The sequence below is a fragment of the Callorhinus ursinus genome, unplaced genomic scaffold (assembly GCF_003265705.2).
Source record: "Callorhinus ursinus isolate GAN/ISIS: 27379988/994484 unplaced genomic scaffold, GSC_fseal_2.0 scaffold58, whole genome shotgun sequence".
Taxonomy (NCBI): domain Eukaryota; kingdom Metazoa; phylum Chordata; class Mammalia; order Carnivora; family Otariidae; genus Callorhinus; species Callorhinus ursinus.
In genome coordinates, this window is record NW_027397120.1 from 1,498,699 (window position 1) to 1,526,319 (window position 27,621).

Consider the following 27,621-nt stretch of genomic DNA (forward strand, 5'->3'; position numbering starts at 1 on the left):
TGAAATAAATACATTTATTCTGAGTAATGGCCGTTACTGAGCACTGTCCACCAATGCGGCGCTGAGTGGGTGAGTGGGTCTTCCGCGGAGCAGCGACCTGGCCCGCCTCGCTGCGGGTGGAAGACCGGCCCCTCCAGTCTGTGAAGGGGAGCGGGCAGCACCTTGCTGCTCCTCACCGGGAGGAGGCCGCGCCCCTCCTCAGAGAAGACAGCCGGGCCCAGTCCCCGCGCTGGCTTCCTTAGTTGACTTTGTCCTGGAAGATGTACAGGTTGTTGGTGGCGGCCACGGCGATAATGTTCTCTGCCGGGTGCCAGGCCGTGTGCAGGATCTTCTTATTGAAGTCCAGACTGTCCACACTAATCTCGTCCTTCTTTCTCTTACCGCCTGTACACACTTTCCGAGGCTTTAAGCTGGCTCGAGGCTTGCTGTTCTCCCGGGAAGCTTCCAGCGTGACATCCCTCCGTGTATTCCGATCAAACATCCTGAAGAAGTTGTTGTAGGACCCCGTCATGATCGCACTGCTCAAGACAAGAAGAGAGAGTAACGCCTGTCAAGGACAAAGCGCTCAACACCCCCGCCGCACGCAGGCCCAGCGCCCTGGACGCCCAGCGCCGGTCACCTTCCCTCACCCCTCCTCTACCTGACAAGACCATTTCTAGAAATAAGAAACAACAGTAGAACGGTCAGGAGAGACATGCAGTGAAAATTTCCTCCTGAACTGCGTATGTGCCATCATGTCAGCAAAACAATACAGGATAGAAAGGGAAAAAAGGAATAGCCACACTTTTAATCACGCTTTTTAAGTGATCTCTACACCCAACATGGGGCTCAAACTCATGCCCCGGAGATCAAGAGTCCTGTGCTCCTCTGACTGAGCCAGCCAGGCGCCCCACATTAATGCCTTTCTACAAAGTAAAAAAACCCGGCACGATCCCAGCCCTGAGTAACTGTGATTTATTTTCAGGTCTTGAACATTTCCAACTCTGTCAATGATTCAAAGTCGGTTTGTGTTCAGTGGACATTAGTCAGACTTCTCCCAGCACAACACACAGTAGCTCAAAGAATACTTTTTAATTCATTTTGATGTCACGAAGTTCTTTCACAGGAAGCAACAAGAACACAAAGGGGAAAAGTCCTAGACCTCAGTGTGGGTCTCAGACGCTGCCGTCTGCCCACGGTCGCGTTTCTCCGGCATTAATTCTAATGGCTTCTGCCATCTCTACAGTTGAAAACGTTTGTTACACTGGTACAAACTTCTGGTCTTTTTCTACAAAACAGAGAAAAATGGCTCACAGCAAGTGTTGCCATGATTTGGCCTGTGGCCACCGCAGACGAGGAGGTTCAGACCTTGCCCCGTGGACGGGGCGGATCCTGCTGGCGGCACAGCCCGGTCCTGGCAGCTCCCTGCAGTCTCCTCCGAGGAGCCCATGGCCTCCTGTCTCGAGGCACGGCTAGCGGCTGACCTTGACCATGGGCAAATGCCTCGTAGTCTGACTAAACTGCACCCAGAAAACAGGATCAACTCAGAAGACTACTCGCAGCTACCCTTATTCCGCTTCTGCTCTCGAATGCCGGGAGCACACAGTGCCAGGGCCGCCCAGCCCAGGGCGCTCTCCGGCTCAGCCTCGTGGGCCAGATGACGTCCATGGAAGGCTGAGCAGGAAGCGTGCCAACGTGCAGCTTCCGCCCATGCTCCTCAAACTTAACTGAACCTGCCACAATTCCTCAGAACACAGGTAAGATTCTTTCAGGAGAATGCTATTTTAATTTATTTTTTAAAGATTTTATTTATTTATTTATTTGATAGAGCACAAGCAGTAGGAGTGGCTGGCCGAGGGAGAAGCAGGCTCCCCGCAGAGCAGGGGGAGCCCGATGTGGGATTCGATCCCAGGACCCCGGGATCATGACCTGAGCCGAAGGCAGTCGCCCAACCAACTGAGCCACCCAGGCGCCCAGGAGGATGCTATTTTATTATTGGCACGGATTCCAACTGCTGGTGCCTGGTAAAAACCAAAGCAGACAAACTTCAATACAGATTCATTATTTCTTTAGATTTTAAAATTTTATTCATTCATTTGACAGAGAGAGACACAGCAAGAGAGGGAACACAAGCAGGGGGAGTGGGAGAGGGAGAAGCAGGCTTCCCGTGGAGCAGGGAGCCCGATGCGGGGCTTGATCCCAGGACCCTGGGATCATGACCTGAGCCAAAGGCAGACGCTTAATGACTGAGCCCCCCAGGCGCCCCTTCTTTAGATTTCTGACCGCCAAACCCACATGGGAGGTGGGAGGTTGGCGTTCCCACTGCACTGGTCCAGCGACCCAAACCACACAAATGACCACCTTCCCAAGCACGTGGCCAGGTGTCATCCTGTTCCCTGGTGGCAAAGTGGACCCAGGAACAAGTGGCTATGTCCACTTCTGCTAGGCAACCTGAGCACAGCCAAGTGGTGCCACATGACTGCACGGTCCTGGGCAGAGTGCAGGTCTCCCTCCCCGCCCTCCCCCCGCCGCCCCCCGGCCCCACGTCACACCATCCCTCACCAGGTGCTCCCTGGCAAGAAGGCAGGGGAGTGTTTGCAGAGATGAAAGAACAGGTAAATGTTACTGGAAAGCCTTCGGATGTTCTTGGAGATGGGTAATTGAAGGGCATTTTTCAGTATTTTGGATATACCAAGAGGCATAAAAAAAATACAGTGACTGTCCATCTACCCATAAGCCACCGCTAGCTCGGTCTAGAAAGACTGGTCTCCCACCCTGGGCCCCTAGCGGGACAGACAGTCCTTATAGTAGGGGAGGATCATTCCTGTACATGTTTACATCTTGAACAGTTACGCATTCTTAAAAACGCAACCGTCTTGTACGTTCTAGATGACACAGAAGTCAGTGAATCATATTCTTCCAACAACAAGCTTTCTTTGCTCTTTATCCTTGTGAGATCATCTACGGTTCTTAGTATTGTAGGTTATGAACAGACAAGTTCCTTGTTCACTCACCCGACGGTGAACGCTGAGCTCCTTCAGGGGTTTGCTAGTTCCTGTTTCTGAACATGTTTTCCTGCCTGTATGTGCATGAGGTTCCTGACCCACATGGGCCGCTGCCAGTCTCCAAAGGGCCACGGTCAAGGCCACTGGCCCCCACCCCTCAGCCCGACATCCCCGTGGTTGTGAAAGCTCTGAGAGGGCATCTGGCTGGTCTGACCTGCCGACTCCTACTGAGGACGAGCATTTTTACCCATTTTCTTCCCATTTCTATTAATTCCCATTTATGAGCTGTCACTTTCCTATAGACTAAGAATTTTTTGCATATTCTGGATACTTCTCTCTTTGCCAGTTATATCTGCTCTTGCAGGTTTCATTTTTATTGTTGTATTCCCATATAAAGAAGTTTACCATGTAAACATAGGTGAAGTTCCTACTGTTTTCTTCACCGTCTGGATCGGAGCTTAATAAGTCCGTAGTGTCCTGCGTGCGGGTGGTGCTCTCCCACAGCTCTGGCCCAGTCTTTACAACACTCAAGAGCTTGTTTACTCTGGCTGAGGGAGAGCTATAACCTGTACCCCCAACACAGACTACCAATTTAGACAAATCACTATCGTTCAGAGTCAACGTTCCTTAGCTTTGCTTGCAGGGCCGGGGCCGGTGATGGCTGCCTGCCTCCCTGAGGTCTCACACCTGCTTTCTGAGCCTGCGTCCTTGCCCAGAAGCGCACCCTCTAGATCTGTTTTGTGAGCTCCCATCAGGGTGAACTGCTCTCCATCTGAAAGCACCTTTATCGCACACACGTTCTGAATGATCCTTGTCTCTCCACACACCCCAGGCTGACAGCAGCTTTGCCCCAGCATGCTGAAACAAGCACAAGGCGCTGCGTCACGCCACCTTCTGTATGTCTGCTATGCTGAGCAGGCCACACTCAGCCTGACCGTCCGTTCTCCAAATAGTAGTGTGTCAGTTTTTCCATGGCTGCTTTTAAGATCTTCTCTTTGCTTCTGGTGCCCCGTGATTTCATTCTGACACAGATGTGGATTTCTGTGCTTCCTGAATCTGTGTGCTCAGTCTTCCGTCAGCTACAGAAAATTCCTGGCCGTGTCACACGTCCTCCTGGGCACGCCTCCACATTTCGCTGTGTGGCCCCCTCCCCCACCCCCCGCCCCGCAGGTTGCTCCTGACCTTTCTCGGGTCCCACCAGCCACTCCGCGCTGCACCCTGGGCACCCCCAATGTTCTTCAGTTCACTAACCCAAGGTCTCTGTTGCTGCTCTGGATCTCCCACCAAGTCCACAGTGATTTTCAATCACTGTGTTTTTCATTTCTAAAAGTTGATTCTTTTACAAATCTCCTAGGTCATTTTTAGGGGTCTTGTTTATGGTTTCTTCCATTAATCCGAAAATATTTTCAGCATTCGTATCTTATACTCTGCAACTTATGGTTCCAGTATCTGAATCCTCAGAGGTTAAGTTTTGTTGCTGTTTCTGACTTGTTCACAGTAGCTTTCCTACAGGTACTTGGTTCTTTTTACCTGTACGCTCATGTTTAACGGATTTTAATCTGGGGAAATCCTGAGTCCTGGGTGTAATGGGAGAGGCACACAGCCAGATTTTCAGTGGGTTTGCCAACACTGTGATTCCTGAGTGCTCTCTCCCTGGGGTGAGCACCAGGGCCCTGCAGTGTCCAAGTGCAGGTGTGTGTACCACTCTCTGCAGAAGCTCAGGGTGCACTGGTTGTGACCCCAGCCCCACTGCTCGTGTGGCACTGCCTAGGCCCCTGGTGTTGCTGCTGAGGGACTTGGGAAATGGATGACTGCATAAAGCGCAAACTGCTTTGCAGGGCTGGGAGTCTGGTGCTGCCTCTGCTCCAGGAGGCTCCCTTCGCTGCAGCATCCACGAAGCACAAAGAGGTGGCCGTTGGCATGTCAAGAGGGTAAAAGCCCGGATCCGAAGCAGTTTGCTCCTCTTGACGCCCAGAGCCCTGACTGCTCTGTAGTACTTAACTCCTCAGTTAGCTTTTCTAGATCATGGAGCCAGTCCAGACACAAACTCTGCATCCTGGGAGGAAGGGCAAGCTGAGAGTTCCACATCTCACAGAGAATTTTTATGCTTCCCCTACCCCCTAAGGTGTCAGACACATTTCCCTTGGGACTCCCCACCTGGACGTACTTTTCCATAATCCTCGAGTGTCTCACTGCACACTGTGTGGACCCAAGGTTGTAAGCACACCAGCCCTCTGCTGTGAAAACCCAGCCAGCGGCGTCCCGGGACCAGATGCCCCCAGGCCAGCTCAGCGACCCAGGTTCCCCGACCTTCTGCTGCCTGCCCCTCTTCACCCTGGCCGTCGGGCTCTCCCCCTCGTTATGTGCGCACAGTGACCCATGTGCACAGGCCCCCTGCCACGCACGTCCCACAGGGAGGCCCCACCTGACTCACCATTCCACTAGGGACGATGGGGGGACAGTCTCTTTCCAGCACCAGAAATGCACTATGCTGTCTGAGATCGAAGACACAGCCCTCAGCAGTACTGCTGTTACTGCCCTCCTCAGAGAATGTGCCCAGAATAAACTACCGAGACGCCAGAGCCTCCACTTCCTAGAGGCCACCAGGACTTCAGGTCAGCCACCCCACCTGCTGTCCAACACGACCACCAGCGAACTCGGAGGGCATTTTCCCCTCTTGTTCCCTCTAGAGGAAATGGCAAACTGGAACATGGCCATTCCACATGCTTAGTGGTAAATCATTACCCCACGTCCTTCCTTCCCGCTCATCTTGGAAACAATACAAAAAATACATATATTTTGAAAATATTTTAAAAGCATTTTAAAAACCACCAAAAGGAACCTTAGTGCCATGTGTACCGTCTGAATACAGATGGGACCTAAGCGAGGGAACAGGTGCTCAGACGCCCTCTCGTCTCCACCTTGAACCTGCTGCTCGGCAGGCAGGCGGCCTGAAGAGCGCAACCCAGCAGCCCCCAAGGCAGCTCCCACGCACCCAGGGCCGGTCCACCATGACACGTGCCCTACCTGTCCGAACCGCTCCAGCAGCACTCAAACTTGTCGAAGATGCAGTCGTTTTCATACAGAGAACAAAGCTTGCTTCGCAGGTACTCGTGGACCTTAATGAAACCACAGGAAGGTTAGAAAGCGTTGTGCACAGGTGTGGCGCCATGCCTGCACGGTGGCCTCACCTGGTGGGTCTCCACGGGCCGGCTCTCCATGTTGAGGTCCCACACCTTCACTGACAGGTAGTCTCGGGTCATCATGTACCGACCGCTGTGACTGAATTTTACGTCGGAGATGGAGGAGATTATTTCTGAGAAGAAGGACCTACTGCTGGGATCTTCAGGCTCTTCAAAAACTGAAAAACACAAAGTTTTCAGCTTCTGTTTAACGTGGGGATGCCTGGGTGGCAGAGCTGGGTTAAGTGATTTCAGCTCAGGTCCCGATCTCAGAGCTGCGGGATCGAGCCCTATGTCAGGCTCTGCGCTCGGCGCACAGTCCGCTTGGGATGCTCTGTCTTCTTTTGCCCCTCCCCCACTCACTCTCTCTAAAAAAACAAAACGAAACAAAAAACCACGAAAACAAAACAAAGCAAAAAGCCTTCACAAAACAACAAACCGAGAGAACAAACCATGTTCAAGTCCCTGGGCCCTCCCTGGGGGCTGCAGACTGCACACCACTCACGCTTCTGATTTTTCTGATCTCAGTATGTTTTCTGGCCTTCAACTTCCGAGCTTAAGAGACTTAGATGAAACGTCCCAGTGCCAGTTACTGCCAAGGGACAACATCAGAACACAGCCCCCCCCCCCCCCCCCCCCCCCCCCCCCGCAATCTCACTAAGACTCTGGAGCACCACATCTGTGCCTGAGGCCCCGGGCTGGGGCCTGGAAAAGCCCCTCAGGACACTCCCATGTGCCTTTTGGTCAAGAACCCCTGTGCTGACCACAGGTTGCTACCACACAAACACCTGCGAGTCTGAGCAGCCCAGGCCCTGGCGAGCCACGTGCAGACCTGTCCCGTCCATATCACGGGAAGATGATACGGCGTCACCTGGAAACACCAGATCCAGACTGTAACCTCTAGAATGGTCCCATATACCAAAGCCTGTCAGGAAAAGGGGTCTGTCTCTGCTGTTCAGGAGTGAAGCTCCACATAACAAAACCAAATTACTACTTTTCGAAAGATTCCAGATGCTTCTTTAGCAGACCTTCCTTTCTCCTACAGGTTTTGCTTTCTAAGAAGCTCAATAGCCCTCCACCTGCGAAGCAGTAGAGACCTCAGAGGCTCCACCAGACCCCTGATCGCATCATCATGCCCTCAGCTCAGGAAACTTCGAGTGAGTACTTCATTTTAAGCTGCTTTAGCCTTTTTTTTTTTCTTTTAATGTAGAAACCTATGTTTCTTGGTTCTGCATTTGAAGTTAATTTTAAGCAAGCCAGTGGCAATACCAAGCATTTACTCAAAAGTATTTTGCTGACAAAAACTACTTTTGGTATCTAAAATGGTTTACTCAAGAATATTATCTTGAGGGGCGGCTAGCTGGCTCAGTTGGTGGAGCGTGCGACTCGATCTTGGGGTTTTGAGTTCAAGCCCCACGGTGGGTGTAGATTACTAAAAACAACAGCAACAACAAAAGAATATTCTCTTGAAAGACACAGGCCAACGTTATACGAGGCTCATTCTTCCTTGTGGGAGTCCTATAGGAGGAATTCTCTAAAACATAGCTGCAGAAAAATGAGAACAAGGCAAAAAGGTTACTGAGAACCGGTTAGCGCAAACCCTCTAATGCCAGGCACTGCGGGTGCTGCTACACGTCCTACGGGAGACACTCCAGACACAACGATCCATGAATGGATTTCACCAGAGGAGAAAAGTGTCACAGGAAATGAAAATCGAAGGTACTTCCTCGGACAGGCTGGCTTGACCTGTCAACGGACTGTGAGGACCCTTGAGCAGAGTTACCAGTACACAGTCCAGTCCCCACCATGGGACCTAATGCACGACACACACACTTCCAGTTTCCTCTAAGGTCAGGCCTATTCTTTATGGCTAAACATAAAAACAAAACTTTCCTCACCTAGAAGAAACCAAGGCTCAGAGGATTAAAGCGCTAGAGCTTGGCCTGAGGGAACTGCCTCCAAGTCCAGCAAAGCACTGCGAACAGAGCCCATCCTGACAGCTGAGAACCGTCATGGGTGAGATGCGTTCTGGCAGCCTCAGCCGAGGTCCTAATGCACAGAGGTAGAGGCAACAGATGGTTCTCGGCTGGACCCAGCCAGGGAGTCCTCTGATGATGCCCTGGGATTCTGGGTGTGGGAGGAACCCTACGGGCTGCCCCACCATGGCCTCACGGCCCACGTGGTGCCAGCAATGGCCCACCAAAGAGCCACCCAGGGACTTAGGATCAAAAGCCAGTCCTACACTTGCACAGGTCTAGGGAGACCAGAAGAAACGCTAAGTCTCTGGAGAGGGTCTCAAGCCTGGAAACCAGGATCAACAGGAGCCATCCCAGCCCTTCCAGGCACTTACACTTGGAGTGTCTGTCACACAGGGCTGAAGAGCGCATGTCACACAGTCGGACGGTCCCTTTGCTGCTGCTGTACACAAACACGTTGCACTGGTGCGGGTGGAACTCGGCCGCGGTGATCACCTCCGTCAGCTCCTCCATGTTCACAGGCTTGATGTCCACGATGTCTGGAGGCGCACAGTTAAGGCAGAGCGCTTGGCGGGCTTTAGTCCACATTCAAGCCAACGTCAGGTGTGCGACACCCCGCAGCGAGGGGTGCGAGCAGACATGCACAGCAGGTGCTCCTGGTAAGAGAAGCCGCGTCCCCGCACTGCTCACACCACCACCGCACGCCTCACCAGGCCTGGGCCCATGCACACGCACACACTGCCTGCACCCTGCCGCGACCACGAACGTTCCACGGGAGGACGTCCCCAGCAAGATCAGACAAGCTCAATGATGTAAAGAAGAGGAAGCAAGCGGCCACCTGTGCAAAAACCCCATACCTATATCCATAAATTACACAAGAGAATTGCCAGATTCCAAGATTCTGCTTTTTCGAGAATCTTTTCTTGATCTGCCATCAAAAGCTTGTTCTAAGCAGTTAGAACAATGTTAACATTATAGCTTGCCAGACAGAGAAACCACGCAACTGAAGAAAACAAAGAAAGAGTAGAATCCGACTTTGGGTCGGGATGGAACAACAGGGTCCAGATGAACCGTTCCACTGAAACAAGCAAGAAACCTGACACCACAGCTCATCGCTGGAGACGAGACAGCAAGGCCGTGGCCCTCAAGGGGCTGGAGGCACCTCGACAGACGGAGCAGCGCCCCCGCTCACACTCATACACGGCACAGTCTGCGAAGTTAACCAGGAAGCAAGAAGCCCAAGGTGCGCGGAGGGGACGGCTGGCTGTGTGCAGACGGGCACAGCCGAACGAGGGCAGGGGGCTGAGGCTCTGCAAGAAGCACGACCCGCTGCCAGAGCGCTCATGGCAGTGCACCAAAGGTACTTCTAAGGTAACGGTATCAGGAAATACAAGCACGTATATGAAAGCGTTGTGTTTCACAACCTAGGTCACAAGGAAAGGCATCTAAAACATGATTGCGGGACAAAATTTTGTAAAGGCAACGAAAAGCATGACTGCATACACAAATCATTTATGAATTACAGTTCTCACAAATCATGAAGAAAAAAGATGAGATTCCAACAGGAGAAAAATCAAAAAGGACAGTAAAAAAAACTCACACTAATGGACAGTAAATTAACAAAAGATACTTAAACTCACCTATAATCAGAAAAATTAAAAATGGCCTTATTTTGGTTTTACTGATGTGAAAAATTATTTTAAAGAGGGTCCAGGGTTCTGCTAAAAACAAATACTCCGAGGCAGTGGGAGCCCCCACGTCTCAAAGCCTGCACGGAGGCTGGCGTCATGCGGATTGAGGCTCACAGGTGCGCACAAGGGGCGGCAGCAGAGCGGCTCGGGGCACCGCGTCCACGGCTCTGCGTGTGTACAACCTGTCCTGCAGCTGCAAGCGGGAAAGATGGTTCTAATGCATCAAGAAACGACAAGGCTAGCAGCAGGGGCTTTCTGACGTGCCCCAGGCCCTGTGCTACCAGCTCTGCAGCCACGGGCTCTTGGGTTCCACAGAACCGCAGGCGGCACCCCAGGAGTGCGGGTTTACGGAGGAAGAGAAAGACCTGGGCTGACACAGGGCCGTCATGTAATTAAGGTCTTCGAGCAGAACTCGGGCCCCCGACACCCCCGAGTGCTTGGAACTTCATTACCACTGTGCAGAGGATGAGCCCCACTGTTCCTAAACATAAACGCCCTAATACAGACATAAAAACTGCCTACAACGGCTATCTGTGGAGGGTGGGATGGCAGGGAGAACCTCCTATGAATTATCTGCATTTTGTTCAAAATGGTCACATACTAATAGAAGAAAGAAGGATTTCAGATACGAGTTTAAGGAGAATAAAGAGAAAGCAGGGAGCATGAGCACGAGCCCCGGAAGATGGGAGGTTGCTGCCAAGCTGCACGAGGAGGAGACGCAGCAGGCGGCCGTCCGCACGCGCTGTGCCTCGGCGCCCAGGAGCACCTCACCGCCGGCAGCTGCGGGCGCCGCACGGATGGCGGAACCGCCGTGCCCTCTTTCCATCAGCTAAGTCATCACGTTAAGTAAATAACCACAGCAAGTACGAGGACATCAAATAATAAAAATCCAGTGTGAAATGCTAGAATTTAAAACACCACACACACTTCATTTCATGGATTTTCTTGAGTACAAGGGAGCGCGCACACATGCCTAGTCCCGTCTCGGCTGCAGCCCAGGCGACCCGAGGGCATCTGTCCCACTCTGGCCGGCCCGACATCGCTCCCAAACGTGGGAAATCCTGACTGATGGCCCTCGATGTGCACATAAGACAGGGCTCTCATTTCTGGAGAAATCAACAACTTTTAACATGAGTGAATAACCAGTCGCATGTAGATTTTCACCATAACGGTAACCGCACAGCTGCAGCCTTAAGAGAGATGAATGTTTGAATATTCCTTAACAGCTTGTCTTCTGTAACAGAATTCTCACATGATCAGTCACTCCTCGGGCTGTGTAACTAACCACCACTCTAACCAAAGTCAGTGTCTTCTATTCTAGTATCTACTAGCCAGTTTGTGTTGGGGGCAAGGGACCAGGCAACACTGAACCTCTAGATACACACTATTTAAAATTGTCTCTCATGAACCTGGGAGGGCAATGGACTTGAGGTCATTTTCATTTTGTAGAGAACTCTCCCCAAAGGTAGAAAGCAGTTTCCATTCTTAGGGACACGTTAAATCAGAGAACTTACACCACAGCTACCATGCAGCAAGCTGATATGCAGAAACACACATGCACTGAGAACTTCCCTGAAGAACAAACCTATGAAAGATGCCAAGACAGCCATCTGATGAAGGATACTAAAACTTCTATCTGTGATTTCTAAATGCCATAGATTAATTCTCAGGTCATCTGCAGAAAGATATGTTTCATGATCACTATTTACTGAAATGGAATTTATATGATATGTGTGAGCATTTGCAAAAATTCGTCGTGGACTTGCTTCTACCATAAGATCCATGGGCTTCAATTTTGGAACCTAAAAATGGAAGGAAATAGGAATTCAAAACAAAGATCACCAGAACATAAAATTACAACACTTACAGTAGAAAACAAAAAAGAACACATCTATATTCCCAGCGAGCTAAGAGTTTTGTACAGGCACTACCCCAAATAACCAGTGAGCAGAGCTGTGGAAACAGGCTGCGGACGAGGCCCTGTCCCTCCTTGCGGCAGAGCTGTTCTTGCCGAGGGGCAGGCTACACTGGCACGGAAACAAACCGCCTCCAGGGTACGGGTGCCTCTAATGGTGGGGTTTCACTTTCCTGTCTGTCCTGAAGCCACGGTGAGCATGGGACACAGTCAAGGACCACCCCCTGCCCCTCCTTGCAGCTGCTGCCTTGCAGAGTGACAGTCTGAGCCTCTTCAGTGCCCTGGTCTGCTGCTCAGTGCACATGCCAAGCGCCGCCACGGAGGGGTGCAAGGGCAGGAGAGCGCATGGGAGGGCTCCCAGAGAGCTGATGAGGTGCCACGCTCCATCTGCTGCTGGCCACGTGGGCTCGTGGGCCTGCGAGAGCTCATGCAGCGGTTCACTTCTCTGGCAGAGACAGCTTCTGGTATGTACAATACGCTTCAGTGAGAGTTTTTTTTTAAAAGGGACACAAAAACCCATCTCTGTGCTGGGCACTGCAGTCAGGGAACAGGACCTCTACACCACCGTGCAGACAGTGGAGTCAGCCCGGCAACAGGTGAGAGCAAGGGCCCGGCCTGAGCACACCTATACAACCACGAGGAGGCAGGGGCGCCATCGTGGGTGATCGCGTCCACACGTGAGAAAGGAGAACAACAGTCCCAACATCACTGACATCTAGTGGGAAAGAAGGCAGGAGCTTAAAAGCAAGATGAAAAATTAACAGTAGTAACTCTATTACTTTTCCAATTAAGAGCCAAAGGGAACACCTGGAAAGGCTAGGAGGCGAGCTCTCCTACTGACTTCTCTGCCCAAAAGTCTGCAAGAAATGAGCTTGGGGGAACACGCATAAATACTCCCTTCGTTTTCAACCAGCTAGGGGCTGACCCCGTGCTGGCGTTCTCTGGAGCGGTGGTGTCTGTCCTGCAGGGCGCAGGGTAGGCCACCACAGCCCTCCAACGAGTCTCTAAGTGATCAAAACACAGGACAACTCTCAGGCTAGGACAGAAAGGCTCCTCCTGACTAAATCCCTTTTCTGGCAATAAATGTAAGAGGAAAACAATTTAAAAAGAGCAGTATTTGACTCCTACTCAGGTAAGTTTAGACAAATAGTCCTTTTTTAGCTTTGAGAGAGATAATTAAGAAATCAAATATGGGCCTAAAGTGACAAAGGTCAGTCATTTTATGGCCTGTGACTCTGAAATCACAGTGTGTTCCTAACAGTCGTTTCTTATGAAACAACACCTCGGCCCAGTTAGACCAAGTGTATCTAGGTGACTGTATCAAAGAGCCTCTGAATAAAAGGGACACTGAGCCCACCGAGACCTGTGGCTTTTCCAGCAGGCACGTGAGCGTCTGGTGTGGCGAAGAACGCTGACAACGGGGGCAGTGTGCTCGGCAGGAGGCCGTAAAAGCGGCGGGGGACAGACAGAGACCAGGGCACCCAAAGCCTCCTCCATTCGGCCACACTCGGAGTTTCACATGCAGCTGGAGTGCAAGAGCTACTGTCACTCCCTGTGGTTTATCACTGCCACATGGATGTGGAAGGGCCTGGTGGCAGAGAAACCACCGGTGTTCAGATCAAAACATCCTGGTTCGAATCAGCGTTTTAGAAACTCGCCCTGAGTCAATCACACTGCTTCTCCGTGTCAACCCCCTGGCCATACGGTGACACTTTGGATGCGAAAGTCTATGAAGACACGGACCCACCTGTGCTTCTCCTCGGCAACGCTGCTGTCCCCCGCGCCCTGGGGAGCACTGCCCCTACACCTGGGCTGTGGCGGTCCTGTGCGCCCGCCATCCCAGCACCCCGCATGCACCCAGCACGCAGAGCTTAGGGAACGGAACCGAGACAGACCCCGGGTGCTCTGCGCCTAGCGTCACTATGGCCTCTGCAATGGGGTGTCCTTCCCCGGAGCACCTTACTACTAACCCGCAACATGTTCACCAATGAGGTCTTCACTTGATAAATAATATTCACCAAAGCTTTTAAACCCCGTTAAAAAACAAACCAGCCAACCAACAATTCTCACAGGCACGGGGCAATGGTTTAGGTAACACCTCAGGACTAAGGCCAGTGCTGGTCTTCCTGCTCATGCCTCATGCATGCAGAGTGTCCTGGCGCCCCACCTCCCTTCCCGTATCTCATCTCGTCTCACACCCCCTCCAGGGTGGGCACCACTGAGCAGTGACCTGACTCGATTTCACAGACGTTACAATGTGAACCAAACCTAGGTATCAGAACTGATGAAGATGGTCATGTCACAGGGTGCCCAGGGATACCAAAAAGGGAGTGAAGAATTAAGACTTAACAATTAGAAAAGGAAGTGATGATACCACGGACTGACAGGCAAGAATTCTGAAAGCTTAGAGTGTGCCTCAGCTAACTGAAGAAATGCCACGAAAGCCCCGGCAGTGCGAGGCTCACCTTGCATCTGCAGTCCATGCGGCTTCATCCCGGGCACCATTCTGAGTCCCACAGGGACCTCACCACCACCAACGTGCTACTTACAACCTTTGTAGTGAAAGGCAGTTGATACGCTGAGAAAGACCTGTTGTAGGATTAGACCTGAGTCTTTAGTATCATTAGATTTTCTAAAGTTACTGTGTGACTTCCTGCTTATGTGAAATATGAGGAATCCCAATTCTAACACACATATAAGCTGATGACTACAATTACAAACAGGTTCCACGAATCGAAAAGGCAGATGTCACAGCAGTCCTACTCAGCGGTCTTCTCTAAACAGCTGACTTACGCACCGTTCCCGATTAACTAGGAAGAGAACTGGGTAGTTTAAGGAAAGGTAGCGTGTACCCGCAGTGCTGTAATTCGAAATGGGTCTCGAAGCCGTCCATCTTCATCTTTCAAGTTATAACCTTCTGCTCTTTTGTCCCGTTCGCTTATTTTCCATAATTTAATAGTTTTATCTGAAAATAAAAACCTTAGTGTCCATATTAAAAGAAAAACCGTATCATGCACCACTATTAGTCGAGTATTGTTAGAAAACTGTGTGGTTCTATGTTGATTGGTAAGCTATGAGACTCTGAAGGTTACTTTCCAGTTACGGATAAACCTGGACATTCTCTTTGCATGGTAAGTAAAGGTGTGGAAGTCTGCGCTGTAGGGCAGTACCACACGGGGAGTATGTGTGCATGCTCACTTTTGTATACTTTAAGTTTTCAGCCTACCACCTGCTACCTAGCTAATAATTTACCTTCTCCCCAAAGTTTAAAGCAGAAACTACTTCTAGAATGGGTTAAAGAAAAAGTAAAGTAAAAACGTGCTACACCCAGCAAATTAAAAAAGAAAAAAGCTCTTACCATTTGTAGAGAGTAGAAAATGCGCAGCATTCTGTTGTGGTAACCACCTAATTTTATTAATTTTTTCCTCAATTTCTAGACTTTTCAAATAGTCAAACTCTGGTTCATGACTTTGAAAGGTACTGTAAACATTATATTCTCCCCTAGAGTGAGGGCGACTTTTGTTCTGCAAGGAAACATGAGCTGGGTTAATGAACAACGCACAGTGCAAAGGAAAATGCAGTGTACTACCAATCTGAATACAAAACGACCACACACATTTTAAAAGTAAAAGAAATCCTGGGTCAAGAATTATCAAACAGAGGACACTCCGAATTAATTTACTTGGAAAAAACCAGTAACAGATGATTTCGCAGACCTTCTCTCCTGCTCCTGGGCGCGCACTCCCAGGCAGGTTCTGCGGGACCAGACTGCTGCCTGCACAGGACGAGGCTCCATCACGTATGTGTGTTTTCCGGAGGGGCCCGTGGGCCCACGGAGGGGGCAGCACCGTGCAGCGTGGCGCTGAGCGGTCTGCGCCGAGCCCTGAAACAGCCCGCCAAGACAACACTCGCACCCCCGCCCCTGGAGGAGGAGGAGGACTGAACGGCACTTAGGCAGTGACCAGCACCAGCAGAGGACCCGTGATGGAATTTTTAACACACGTAAAACAATTCTATATGTTAAAGTAAAAGTAGAAAAACACGCTTGGGAAGATGCATGATGTCTTCAAAATAATAACCAACTCTGGGAAGGCAGGCAGCATGAGAAGGTAGATTTGGGAACAAAGCTGGAAGACAAAATAGGGAGAGCACAACGGGCGCCTCATCTACCTGCCGAGGGCTTGCTTTTCTTTTAGGAAAGAGGAAAACCTAGGTGGTGGGTTCGTAAATGTATTTATATTAGTCTCCGAAATCTTCTGTATCCAAAATGACATTTTCTATGAAACAGTAAAAATGTTACATAACTAAAAACCAACGACACCAAGATTTTGTTTAATTCTTGCTATATAATCAGCATCTAAAATCTTACATTTTTATACTTTAGGCTATGTGTCAAGGAAACTGAAAGAAACAGAAGAACATTTACGTCTAGATTTCTTTGTATTTCTGAATTAAGATTACCTATTATGAGAAAACTTCCCCCCAGCTCCCTGAAACTCTCTACCACATGGCTTTTTATGTGGCCACACACTCCTGGAAACCATGGATGGACCCCAGGATGTAGGACATGGTTTCCACGCCTGACTGTGTTAGGTGCATTAACTCTTTCTTCAGGCCCGCACCCCTCTCTACGAGAAAGCAGAATACACCAGCAGATGGTCTACCTTGCTAATGAGAAAGAAACTGAAATCTTTAAAAAAGAACAACCTGTGGCATCAATGAGTGTTTCTGTGAGAACACTATGAGAAAACAGAATATTAACAACTATATGTGGCACCCACCCCACGTGCCACCTGCCCTTCCCGGCCACGCTCCCCAAGAACCGCAACAGACGCTCCCCATGCTACAGGCCCGTCTTCCTGTTGTGAACTGCACCAACCCCCACTCCCAACACCTAAAACCTCCATCCAACAGGCTGAGGCCCCGCGTCAGCCTCTGAGGACCCCCAGGCAGTGAGTGGTGGTCTCCACGCTCTGTCCAGGGAGAGGTAAGAACAGATAAGGCGAGAGGAAGGGCCTCGAGGAAGACTTGCTTGCCCATGGCAGCTCGGTCCCGAGGAGAGAGCAGAGCCAGGGCCACCGAGGCTGCCAGCCTGAGGCACTGGAAACAGGACGGGCAAGGACAGGGAGATGGTGGAAAAAGTGCATTCTGGTTTCAGACACACTGAGTGGTGTCGGAACTACTCAAATTGAGTAATGTGCACGATGAGCTGCAGAGCGGAACCAGGTCCCAAACTCTGCTCACCTCAGAATGACAATGTTGGGCTTCCCGAAACAGAGGGCTCTGCCACTAAGACGAAAAAAAGCGCGAACGTCACGCTGCTGTGGTCCCTGCCTTGCGTCATGTGCACACCCCAAACTTTCCGACGGCCCCCGCTCGCCCCAGTCCCCTGGCCTGACACCCGCGCCACCTTCCGCAGTCCGGCACGGCCCTGCGCTGTCCTCACACCTTGTGCTTCCCACAGGCCTGCGCCCTGGGGCTCCGCGGGGGGGGGCAGTGCTTGCTGAACTGAGAGCACTGGAAAAACCCGAGTCCATGGTGAGGCTTATATATGGCAACCACCAAAATACTTTAAAAGCAGATGGAATATGAAGGCTCTTTTTATGTTAACGAAAACATGAAGAAAAAGATGCGGTAAAAAGTTGCCCGGGGTTTATTAAGTTGCAGATGGCCGGGTTTATCAAATTTAAACAATGTCAACAACCCGCCGCTGTATGAATCTGCGCCTTCACATTATTAACCATGATTTAATACATCTTAACTAAACCCTTCATGCTACAGGTTCTCAAAATTGTGACGCCCAACGTATTTTGTAACAAGATGCTCAAGTTTTACTATAATCTATCTCACATTTGAAGCTAGTATTTTTTAGGTTTAAATGAGTCACAAAAATGAGAAAAATTCCATTTTCTATAAGAATATCATTAAAATGGCAAACTTTAAGGAGCTAAAAGTGAACTCTTAAATTTAAGACAGCTATGACTCAGCAATCTGCTAAATAATCCGTCTACTAAAAGTAATAAACATAGTTCTTTTTAAGCAGCACCATGTAATAATCTACCTCTGGGACAGAATGCAAAATTATAAACTTATCAAATCATCTGTGAAGATCTAGAGACACTAATGACAATATACGTAATATCCACAAAAGAATTCTCACCATCTCAAATCAGAAAAAATAGGATTAAAAAAGTTTTTAAATCTACGTGGACATAATCAAAATTAGAGCGGCAACAGGTATATTTGAACGATGAGATGTTGGCGTTCCCTAAATCTCTTCCTACTGACCAAAGCAATCCTTCACTTTGACTGGGGGGCCCCAGGGCCCACCCTCCACACATGCCCCCGAGCGCCCCTCTCTGGCACGGCAGGGCTGATGTTCGCTGCCACGTAGATCTACTGGAAGGGAACAAGGGCCCACTAGATGCCATACCAAAGTTTTACCACAAAAATAGAGAGACTAGAGAGACTAGAATCCGGAGATGGGAAAGTAACTGCCCACGGACCTGTGTGGACACAGACGAGGGGCCCTGTGTGTGAAGCTGCCCAGGCTGGGCTGCGCCGTGGTTCTTGCCCAGAATACGTGCACAACAGACCAGCCGAGCAACAGGCTGTCTGGCTTCCTTCCTCAGCACTTGTCATGAACTCTAATGAGGCTCCCCAAAAATAAGGGGGAGCTGGCAAGGCCTGGTTCTACCTCCCATTCTCCTCTTATGCATAACTGAAAAAGACAGGTTTCTCTGCCCTTTTCCCTCAAAAGAGGGAGTGCCCTACAAAACGGCTCATGAGTGCGAGTCATCTGTGGGGCCCGTGCTGAGGACTCCTTCCTCTCAGCACTGACAGTGGGGCCCTCAGGGGGCATGGAAGAAGCAGGCTGCTCACCTCTGACTGAGGAGGGAGAGAGAATTCATGGCCCCCCAGTACACACGGACTCTTCCCCAGGGGCCATTCAGAGCACACTGCAGTGCTGGACAACAGGGCTGGGGGCCAGCACCCCCGGGGCTGTTGAAGTGATTCTCACCCACAGCCACTTTAATTAATTACAGGATGAAAGCAGAGAGATGCCGCACCCCACCACCCCACATCCTTCAACTGGCCCTCACGGCCGCCTGTGGGTGGGGCAAGGACTCTCCTCTCCCGAAGAAGGGCACAGGGGACTCCATCGGAGCTCAGTGGTTGGACGTCAGTGGGCAGAAACACAGATCTTCTTGCTCACCCAAGACAAGTAGCTTCTATACGGTTAATGTGATGTAACCGAATCTAAGTGACGTCAGAGGCTGAGAAAGTGCCTGTGTTTCCCTCCTTCCAAGTGACATGAGAAAAGCTGGCTTTCATTTGGCTTGTGCACTGACCTCTTGTTCCCGCTGAAAAATAACAACTCTGCCGCCCTTGTCTCCCGTTGCAAGAAGATCTCCAGAGTAATTAAATTCAACAGTTGAGATGATGTCAGCTGTCAATAAAATACAGAAGCAATTTACCAGATTATGATTTTGAAAGGAGTCATAATATCAAAGGTCAATAAAAAAGGTTCAAAAGACAGACAGACACATATAAAACTTTCTCCCTGGATAAAGCAAAATCTTCATGGGAAACTTGTCTTTACCAAGCAGCCAATTCCAGTTCTGGCACCCAGAGCCCAAGAGCACATATGGGCTTACAGGTTTTGCTCAGTGGACTGAATGCTTGGTCCCCAGGGCACCAGGATTTATTTAGACTGCATTGTCTTGATATAAAGATATCGAGTGAAAATTTAGAAAATTAATTTTGAAAAGACAAAAAAACAAAAAAATTGGTCCTAGAAGACTTTTATTTATGATGCATGCCTAATATTAACTTATAAATCTGATTCTTACATGACATTAACAGATGTTTTAATATTCTTTGCAATAACTTTTGCTGGCTTCTGTACAAAATAATATTATACACAGTACAAACTCAATTTCATTGACTAGATACAGCCATTACCATCGATAATGACATCATCACTACCTAGTGAGACACTGCTGTCGGACATCTGAGATTTCTGACACTAAGCACACAAAGATCTTGGCCATCAGCTCACTACGGGTGAAGACCATAGGGTATAAGCAACAAAGCCAACTGCGGGAAAAGTCCTTAGGTGTTCTCAGGCTAAGGTCTCGAGGGAACAGATCGGAATTCATAAAATGGGACTCCTGGATCAAGAAAAAGTTTTAGAAAAGACAGTTTTCTCCTGCTCGGGGGCACAGAGTGCGGGTGGAACCAGCACAAGGACGTGGGTTTAGTCCCGCATGGGCTGCTGTCAGCCCGCTCCATCCAGTCCAGGGACTCTTCACCTTCGTCAGCTGCCCAGACAATCTCATCTCTGGCTGCTGGGAGGAGAGGACACAGGTTCAGCACAAACGCACCAGCTGCTGGAGCACCAACACAAAGGGCCTGTCCGACTGGCGGACGCAGGTGCGTGCTCTGCACACACAGGGCCCCACGGAAGCAGCAGGAGTATTTAGACCAGTACTGCTACACAGCTCCTGGAACAGCTTGTCCAATACTCGGAAACAGACCCCAACACTGAAAGTACTTGAAAAACTCCCCTCGCCACTCCCGAAACTGCCATAATGTAATACAACTCTTAAAGGTGTGCACATTTTAGTCAAATAGTTGTTAACACAGGACTTCCTGCGATACAAGCTCTCACCTGCACTGTGCACGACTTTTTAATTTTTTAAAGCTTTTGTTTGAGAGAGAGAGAGTGAGAGACAGCAGGAGAAGGGGGAGGGGCAGAGGGAGAAGCAGACTCCCCGCCCAGCAGGGAGCCCAAGGATCATGACCTGAACCCAAGGCAGCCGCGTAACCGACTGAGCCACCCAGGCGTCCCCTGTGTACGACTTAAACACACACTGAATTGTTTTGCCTGGGATGTCTTTCCTTTGGTTTCCTTTTTTTTTTTTAAGAAACAAAAACAAAAACACCCCTTCAGTTACAGCTGTAAAAAGGATTAGGCTTCTTGTTAGAAGTGCCACTTTTTAAATTAAATTACTCAAAATAAACCAATTTGTTTAAATGAAATATTCTGTATTGGACTAAATGGGACTACGTCTCTGTCATCCATACCCAGGGGGTGTACGGTATTATATAATTAATGGCATTCTAGCTCTGTCAGTGATTTTTAAACTTAATTAAAAAGGGCCGAATCTTTTAAAAGAGAAACTCCCATGACTACCACTGGTGAGAAATTATTGTCATTAAGTTGCGCAAATATGTATGAATCTAAAATTAGAAAATGTTGTCTGCAGAGCTGAGAAGAGCTCTAAAGTCAAAATAAATATACAAACTAAATACCAACGAAATTTAAATTACCAACATGAGTTTAATGTGATGGCCATTACTTTACAAAACTGGTATCATGCTAGAGCGAAAATATGGTACTGACTGAGGGCACCCAGTGGGGCCTTTACACCTGCCACGGACCGCACAAGGGCTCAGGCACACCGCCCCGGCTGTGTGAGCAACCAGAGGTCCCTGCGCAGGGCCCACGTCAGCACCTGCTGGCCATGGGCGGCGACACTGTATTTGTGCAGTGGCCGCAAGGCTCCCGTGCGCTACTGCACTGTCTGCGCCGAGGCACTCTGCTGGGAGGGGTCCTTGGGCTGATGCAGAACTTACTTAGTAAATGTCTAAGTCAGATTCTGAAACCATGACACACACCTGGTAACCCCTAAGAACCCAGCTCAGACTTTCTGTCAAGTGTGGTCCACTGTGGGCACGGGCCTTTCCCTCCCACCACCACGAAGGTGCCGAAGAGAGCTGAAAGGTGTCCGTCCACAAAGCAACAATGGTGGGCAGGCTTTGCCGCGCAGGTGACGGCAAGGGGCGGAGGCATGGTAGGTGACAGTCTAAGCAGGGGTGATGTCTCAACCTGCCGAGGGCTTCGGCCAGGCTACACACCAGGTGCTGGGCATGGAGATGGCAGAAGGTCAGTTTCCCAAACTGCTGGGTCCCCAAGCTTATCCCCATCCTGCCAGGTGGGAACACACAGTTACTTCCCCTTCCTGTTTCCCAAACGCCAGCTGCCACGAGTGAAGGATTCCCACCATCTCCAGGGCTCCTCTCCGAAATGATAAATCTCCGGAGAAAAGGCCTCAAGATTCAAACACTTGGGGTCCTTAAAGAAATGACCAACCGGGATGCCTGGGTGGCTCAGTCATTAAGCATCTGCCTTCGGCTCAGGTCATGATCCCAGGGCCCTGGGATCGAGTCTCACATCAGGCTCCTTGCTGAGCAAGGAGCCTACTTCTCCCTCTGCCTGCCTCTCTCTCTCTCTCTCTCTCTCTCTCTCTGATAAATAAATAAAATCTTAGAAAAAAAAATATATATAAAAAAAAGAAATGACCAACCACAGGGAAGCCCTCCAGCTGGAAAGCCCACCTGCTCACGGAACTGCCTGCTGGCTCCAAAGTGGCTGCATCTTAGACATGAACCAATCACTCAGGGTCTGCAGACAGGTGAGAGAAAACACCAAAACAAGGAAGTTGGAGGAAAGAGGGACAGTGCATCAACAAAATGTCAAAGAAACAACAATTAATGTCCTCAGGGAGCTAATGCCTGCCAACAGGAATGACCTCAGCAATGTTGGCTGGGCGCCTGCCAGGGCCCTGGTGCTGTTCTAACGGAGCACGGCCCCGTGTGAAGCTAGCAAACCTCCAGCAGCCTAGGAAGCAGGGCTCCTGTCATCCCTGTCTGAGGGAGAAGCAGGCCCTGGGCACGGTATCCAGCTCACCCAGGTGGCAGCCTCCGCCTGTCGTCATGGCACAGGCTGCCAGCCACTTCATCCAGCGGCTTCCTGGAGGATGGGCTGCATGCTACTACAGAGAAAGGAAAAACAAGGATGTGCGCTTCGAAATTCAAAGGGCAGTAATTTCCAAACTCAACACGTCCTCCCAAGGGCAGAACAAAAGACAGAGAGATGGATAAGAGAGGAAAGATGACCAGAGGGTCGGGATGGAAGCTCCGCAAAGACAAGAGAAAGGAAGTGACGCAGACGTCCGAGGACGAAGATGAGTGTGTCCCAGGGCAGGGGCCTGACCCTGGAGCAGACCCTCTCCTACGGCGCCTCACTAAGAAAACTCCAACACCGAGGATAAAGGGGGGTTCTAAAACTTCCCAGAGAAAACAAACAGGTCATAACCAAAGGAATCAGATGGCAACAGACAGGACGCTGGAAAACGGTGGCTGGGATACCTACCAACCTCAAAATTCCGAGAACAAATAATTTTCAACCCCTAATTCTACACCTAGCCAAATTTTCAATCGCGTTTAAAAGGGACAATAAAGATATTTTCAAACATGCAAAAAAAAAAAAAGAAAAAAAAAAGGCACAAACCACACAACTAAAACCCCGTTCTCAGCAAACCACTGTAAGGTGCAATTTGGCAAAATGAGAATAAACCAAGGCAAAGGAAGATGGGGGACCTGACATGCCAACGCTGGTGAAGACAGGACAGGGGCCAATGGCTCTGGAACGGCAGTCGTGGCTGGGGGACGTCGTCGGGGGACAGGGCGGCCGGAGGGACGGCGCCCACTGTGTCTGGGGCCCGCAGGGCGAGGCGCGCAGCACGGCTGCCGCAGTGTCTCTTCACACGCACCAGACAGAACCAAGCGTGTGGAGCCACTAGGCAATCGTTAGCTCTGGGGAAAATGAAATTTGTATGAAAAAGAAAATGTATACTTCAGTTCAGTAACGAACCGTCAGCACAGTGCAGAGGGAACTGAGACTCCTGACAGAATCCTCTCAACTTTCTTTCCTGTTCTTTTTTTTTTTTTTTTTTCCGGGGGGGGGGGGGATGTGGGGGGGAGGGGGTGTTAGCAAAAAAAGCTAAATCATCAGTTACCATAACGGGAAGTCAGTACTTACTGTTCAAAATAAAACCAGGAAATCGGAAGTTAGCAGCATAAGACATTACTCAGGGGCTGCTGAGGATGCTTCATGGCTGGCAGGGGGCAGGTGATAAGAGGCGCTGGATCTAAGAGGGCGTACTGCATGCAACATAAGGAAGCAGGAACAAGACATGGGGGGGGAGGGGGCCCGGAGGGAAAACGTCGTCAACAAGGCATTAAAAGATGGAGAACATAAAGTCACGTTCACATGCCCACGGCACAGCATAGCTGAAGCGGGCTGATGACACAGGAGAGCTGGGTTAGCGGCCAGGTGGGTGCAGGGGCACCTGCACTGGGGGGTGTGTGTTGGGGGGTGGCCAGGGAGTGCACCGCACAGGAGAGCCATGAGTGGACCTGGGCTTGACAAGTGGTCTCATCAGACGGCAGCTCTTCTTTCTAGGGGGCAGGAGAGAAGATTCATCTGCTCAGAGCACAGGTGATGTTGGGGGTGAGTGAAGGAAGTGTTCTTGGAACAGGAGGGAACCACACCAGAGAAATGCAGGGTTGTGTCACGGTATCACTGCCCATGTGAGATTTGAGGGCAGCAGCTTATTTTTTTAAAATTCAGCAAACACACTGAGTGATTACTGTAGGCCGGGCAGTGCCCTGGGTGCTGGGGACCCAGAGCTCCCGGGGACCGACATCTCTGTGAACGGAGTAACTTTAAACGACCCCTTCAGCGGAGCTTCTGGAGTTGCTCGGCAGGCAGCTGGGGAGTGGGGTTCTGCCAGGAGGACAGGGGCTCAGAGAGACAAGCAGGTTAAGAGTGAGCGAGGAGTGACACAGTGTCAGGCCCTGGGGTCCAACCGAAGGGATGGGGAGAGACAGCTCCAGCAGCAGATTCGGGTGCGTGCGGAGTACACAGGAGTTGGCTGTATCAGTCTTGTACTTTCCCAAACTTTTAAGCTTTTCAAAACTAACATGCAAGTGTGAAAATTTCATTTCCTCTACTTCACCACCCTACGTCCGACGGGACCGTCATGTCAGGCTGAATTCCTGGGACAGCCTCCCAAGTGGCCCGCTCCGTGTCCTGCGCTGCCCATCAGAGTTCTAGCTGCACAAAGCAGAGGAACATTCTTGAAGGCTCGAATCACATCACCACCCTGTCTAAGGCCCTATCAATACCCAACTATCACAGCTCATCTGTTTACCAAATAAGTAACACATGGAATCGGAACTTACCACCTAAATTGCTGAGTCATTGTCAAAACAAAATGAAACCACAACAATGATGAGGGAGATACAGTCACCAGCCATTTAATTTTTTCTCTCCTCTCTCCAGGTAGCTCAAGCTGTGGAGGCTAATTTAAATGCCACCTTCTGGCCAGGGACCTGTCTGTTCCTGGTAAGGAAGCTCCGTGGACCCCAAGAGCACTGGCAGGACGTGGGGGAGACCCAGACTTGTGCACACGCTCCTCCTGAGACCGCTGTCCCCTTCCTGACCTTCTCCCCTCACTGCCAGGACCTCGTGAAAACCAGTCTCAAGAAGGGCTCATGATGAAAGCCAATCACCTACTTCCCCTTAAAGCCTCATCAGAACGGATCCCCGGCCAGTAAGGGTCTCAAGCAGTGTGAGTGAAAACCACCACACGTCCGCCAGCCCGATGGGGGACAGCCTCACACACCGCTTGTGGCGGGGGGGGGGGGGGGAGGGCACCAGCACTTGGACGGGCCATGCCCGCCAAAGCTCGGCAGCCACACATTCCATGACCCAGAAACCCCACTGCAGACACAGGCCACCAGCCACACGGGCGCTCGGTCAGTGCGACGGCACTTGGCGGCGGCGCATTCAGAGAAGAAACCACTCGCGTGCCCACCAACAGGAGAAAGATGCTCCCATGGTGGAGCATTCACAGGGTGACACCACCCAGCCATGGAAGCGGATTTCAGCTACACACCGACCAAATGGATTAATCTCACCAAGAAAATACTGAGGAGCACTTACAGTGGGATCCCCTTTATATCAAGTCCAAAAGCAGGGGGATCTAATCCGGTGTGAATACTTCCAAGGGGAGGAGGGCCCTGGGGAATGTGCACCCCATACGTGCGTGTCTTCTGTCAGCAGCGCACCGCGCCGCGCCTCCCCCACATCCTGTTTACTGAGGTCTACCTTGTCCCGGATTCCCATCCCCACCGGGTCCTGGGCTTCCCCGAGTCTGACTCAAGGGCCCGCCCTCCCCAGCCCTCCCCAGCCCTGGCCTCCAAGCCCGGAGCTGCCCCGAAGCCTTCTCAGACGGCGGTGCTCTGCTCGCGCTCCCCGGCCTCCACGGCCTTTGGCGGCGCCCCCAGACCCCCGGGCAACCATCTCTGCACACCTCGTCCTCTGCCCACGCTTCCTGTGCGCCAGCCCCCGCCGCACTCTGCTAGTGATTCTGCCTATTTCGCTCAAACCAGAAGCGCCCAGAACAGATCCTCCGCACAGTCGCGCCACCAGGAGGCCCCGTCCCACCTAGACCCCTCGAGGACTCTGCTCCAAAGACAACCTTCCCGCTCTCTGCGGCACCATCCTTTTTCCCCCCTCTACAGATGAGTCCTAATTTCACACAGAAATACTGTAATCGCTTATCTTAAAAAAAAAAAAAAAAAAAAAAAAGCTGATCTCCACTTCATCCTCTTTAACGCAGAGCTGGACAGTGCTCTGTCCTCACGGTCTCTGCCTCCTCTCTTCCCACTCCTTCTGGAGCCCACTCTAAGGAGCGTCTGCCTCCACCACTGGGCAAGGTCACTTGCTTCAACACACCCAGGTCCTTTCCCACCATGGCCAGACCCATTCTCTCCTCTGTCCGTGAACGTGTAAGACATGTATCAAGGGCACTGGCCACACCATTTACCTCATGCTCCACAGCATGCCAGAGTGCATGCATATCTACTGTAGGAGCTCCAACAGTAACACAGATAATTAATCCAGTGACAAGAGGCTTTGGGAAAATCACACTCAAAAAAACTTAAGATGCTTTACTATATATTCAGACTTAGAAGTACTATCTACTCTCCCAGGACAAAAAGTCTAATGAGCATGTCAGATAAATCAGAGAATTTCCGCTTCTTAGGGTGAAAAACATTACACATTTATATAAAAAAGTGGAAAATTTTCTACTAACAGACACAAATAAATAAACATGCGTGTGTATAGCATTTCTGTCTTTTTAAAGCAGATCACCAAAGGCAAAAGTTCTCTTTCAGAAACCAGACATGAACTGATAGAAGTGAATTATAAGCCTCCACCAAACATAAAAAAATGGAAAACCACCTGTAAGAAATATACTAAGGTTCTAAACTAGAGACACTATAATCTTAAAAGCACTCGAAATTGAGTTTCTCCAAATTATGAGTGGACTGTATAAAATGTGACAAAGCAGGGCGCCTGGGTGGTTCAGTTGGTTAAGCGTCTGCCTTCAGCTCAGGTCATGATCTCAGGGTCCTGGGATCGAGTCCTGCGTCGGGCTCCCTGCTCAGCGGGGAGTCTGCTTCTCCCTCTCCCTCTGGACTCTCCCTCTCTCTCTCAAATTAATAAATAAAATCTTTAAAAAAAATGTGACAAAGCAGAAAAATCTGAACATTGTTTTCTAGTCAATCACTAAAAAAAAAAAAAACAGTTTGTAGCAAATTATCTAAATAAACTGGAAAAGTCAGAAGGGAGAACTGAAAGTCATTTTCTCTGCTCTAGAATAAAGAGTATTTTAATAAAAGGAAGGAACTGTATCTTAGGAATACAAAAATAGTTTAAGATCTGAAAATGAACCAACATAATAATACACCATATTAATAGAACGAACAGACAGAAACCACATGGTTATCGCCTGTGCAAAGCATTTGACAACATCCAACACCTCATCACGTTAAAAGCACTCAATACACTAAGAATAGAGGGGACCTTCCTCAAGTTGATAAAGAGCACCTATAGAAAAAGCCACAGCTAACATCATACTTAACGGTGAGAGTGGATGCTTTCCCCATAAG

The 27,621-nt window shown here is 50.1% G+C and overlaps 1 protein-coding gene and 1 long non-coding RNA gene across 3 annotated transcripts; one reads left to right on the top strand and one right to left on the bottom strand.

The window, feature by feature from the left end:
• On the bottom strand, positions 1-23,218 carry PPP2R2D (protein phosphatase 2 regulatory subunit Bdelta). 2 transcript variants are annotated; one of them, XM_025880069.2, is made up of 9 exons: positions 23,197-23,218; positions 19,101-19,198; positions 15,107-15,272; positions 14,601-14,713; positions 11,458-11,635; positions 8,517-8,681; positions 6,176-6,345; positions 6,012-6,103; positions 1-518 (listed from the first exon to the last, which is right to left on the bottom strand). In XM_025880069.2, the coding sequence occupies exons 1-9, from the start codon at positions 23,201-23,203 to the stop codon at positions 239-241; spliced, it is 1,269 nt and encodes a 422-aa protein (XP_025735854.1). In that variant the 5' UTR covers positions 23,204-23,218; the 3' UTR covers positions 1-238. The 2 variants fall into 2 exon arrangements, with proteins under 2 accessions (XP_025735854.1, XP_025735850.1); XM_025880065.2 differs by lacking the exon at positions 23,197-23,218 and adding an exon at positions 19,738-19,777.
• LOC112830313 (uncharacterized) lies at positions 515-27,621 on the top strand. The gene is made up of 3 exons (XR_003209884.2): positions 515-1,736; positions 7,212-7,323; positions 24,944-27,621. It is a non-coding gene; the product is annotated as an uncharacterized lncRNA (long non-coding RNA).

Bases quoted from the DNA above. Each gene is read 5' to 3' on its own strand.
- PPP2R2D (XM_025880065.2), bottom strand. From the start codon at position 19,762: ATGTCCGACAGCAGTGTCTCACTAG. The intron at 11,636-14,600 runs GTACACGCTACC...TTCCATTTTTAG, and splicing joins TTCGAATTACAGCACTGCGG to GTTCCAAAATTGAAGCCCAT. The intron at 519-6,011 runs GTAGGGCACGTG...TGTCTTGAGCAG, and splicing joins TGCTGGAGCGGTTCGGACAG to TGCGATCATGACGGGGTCCT.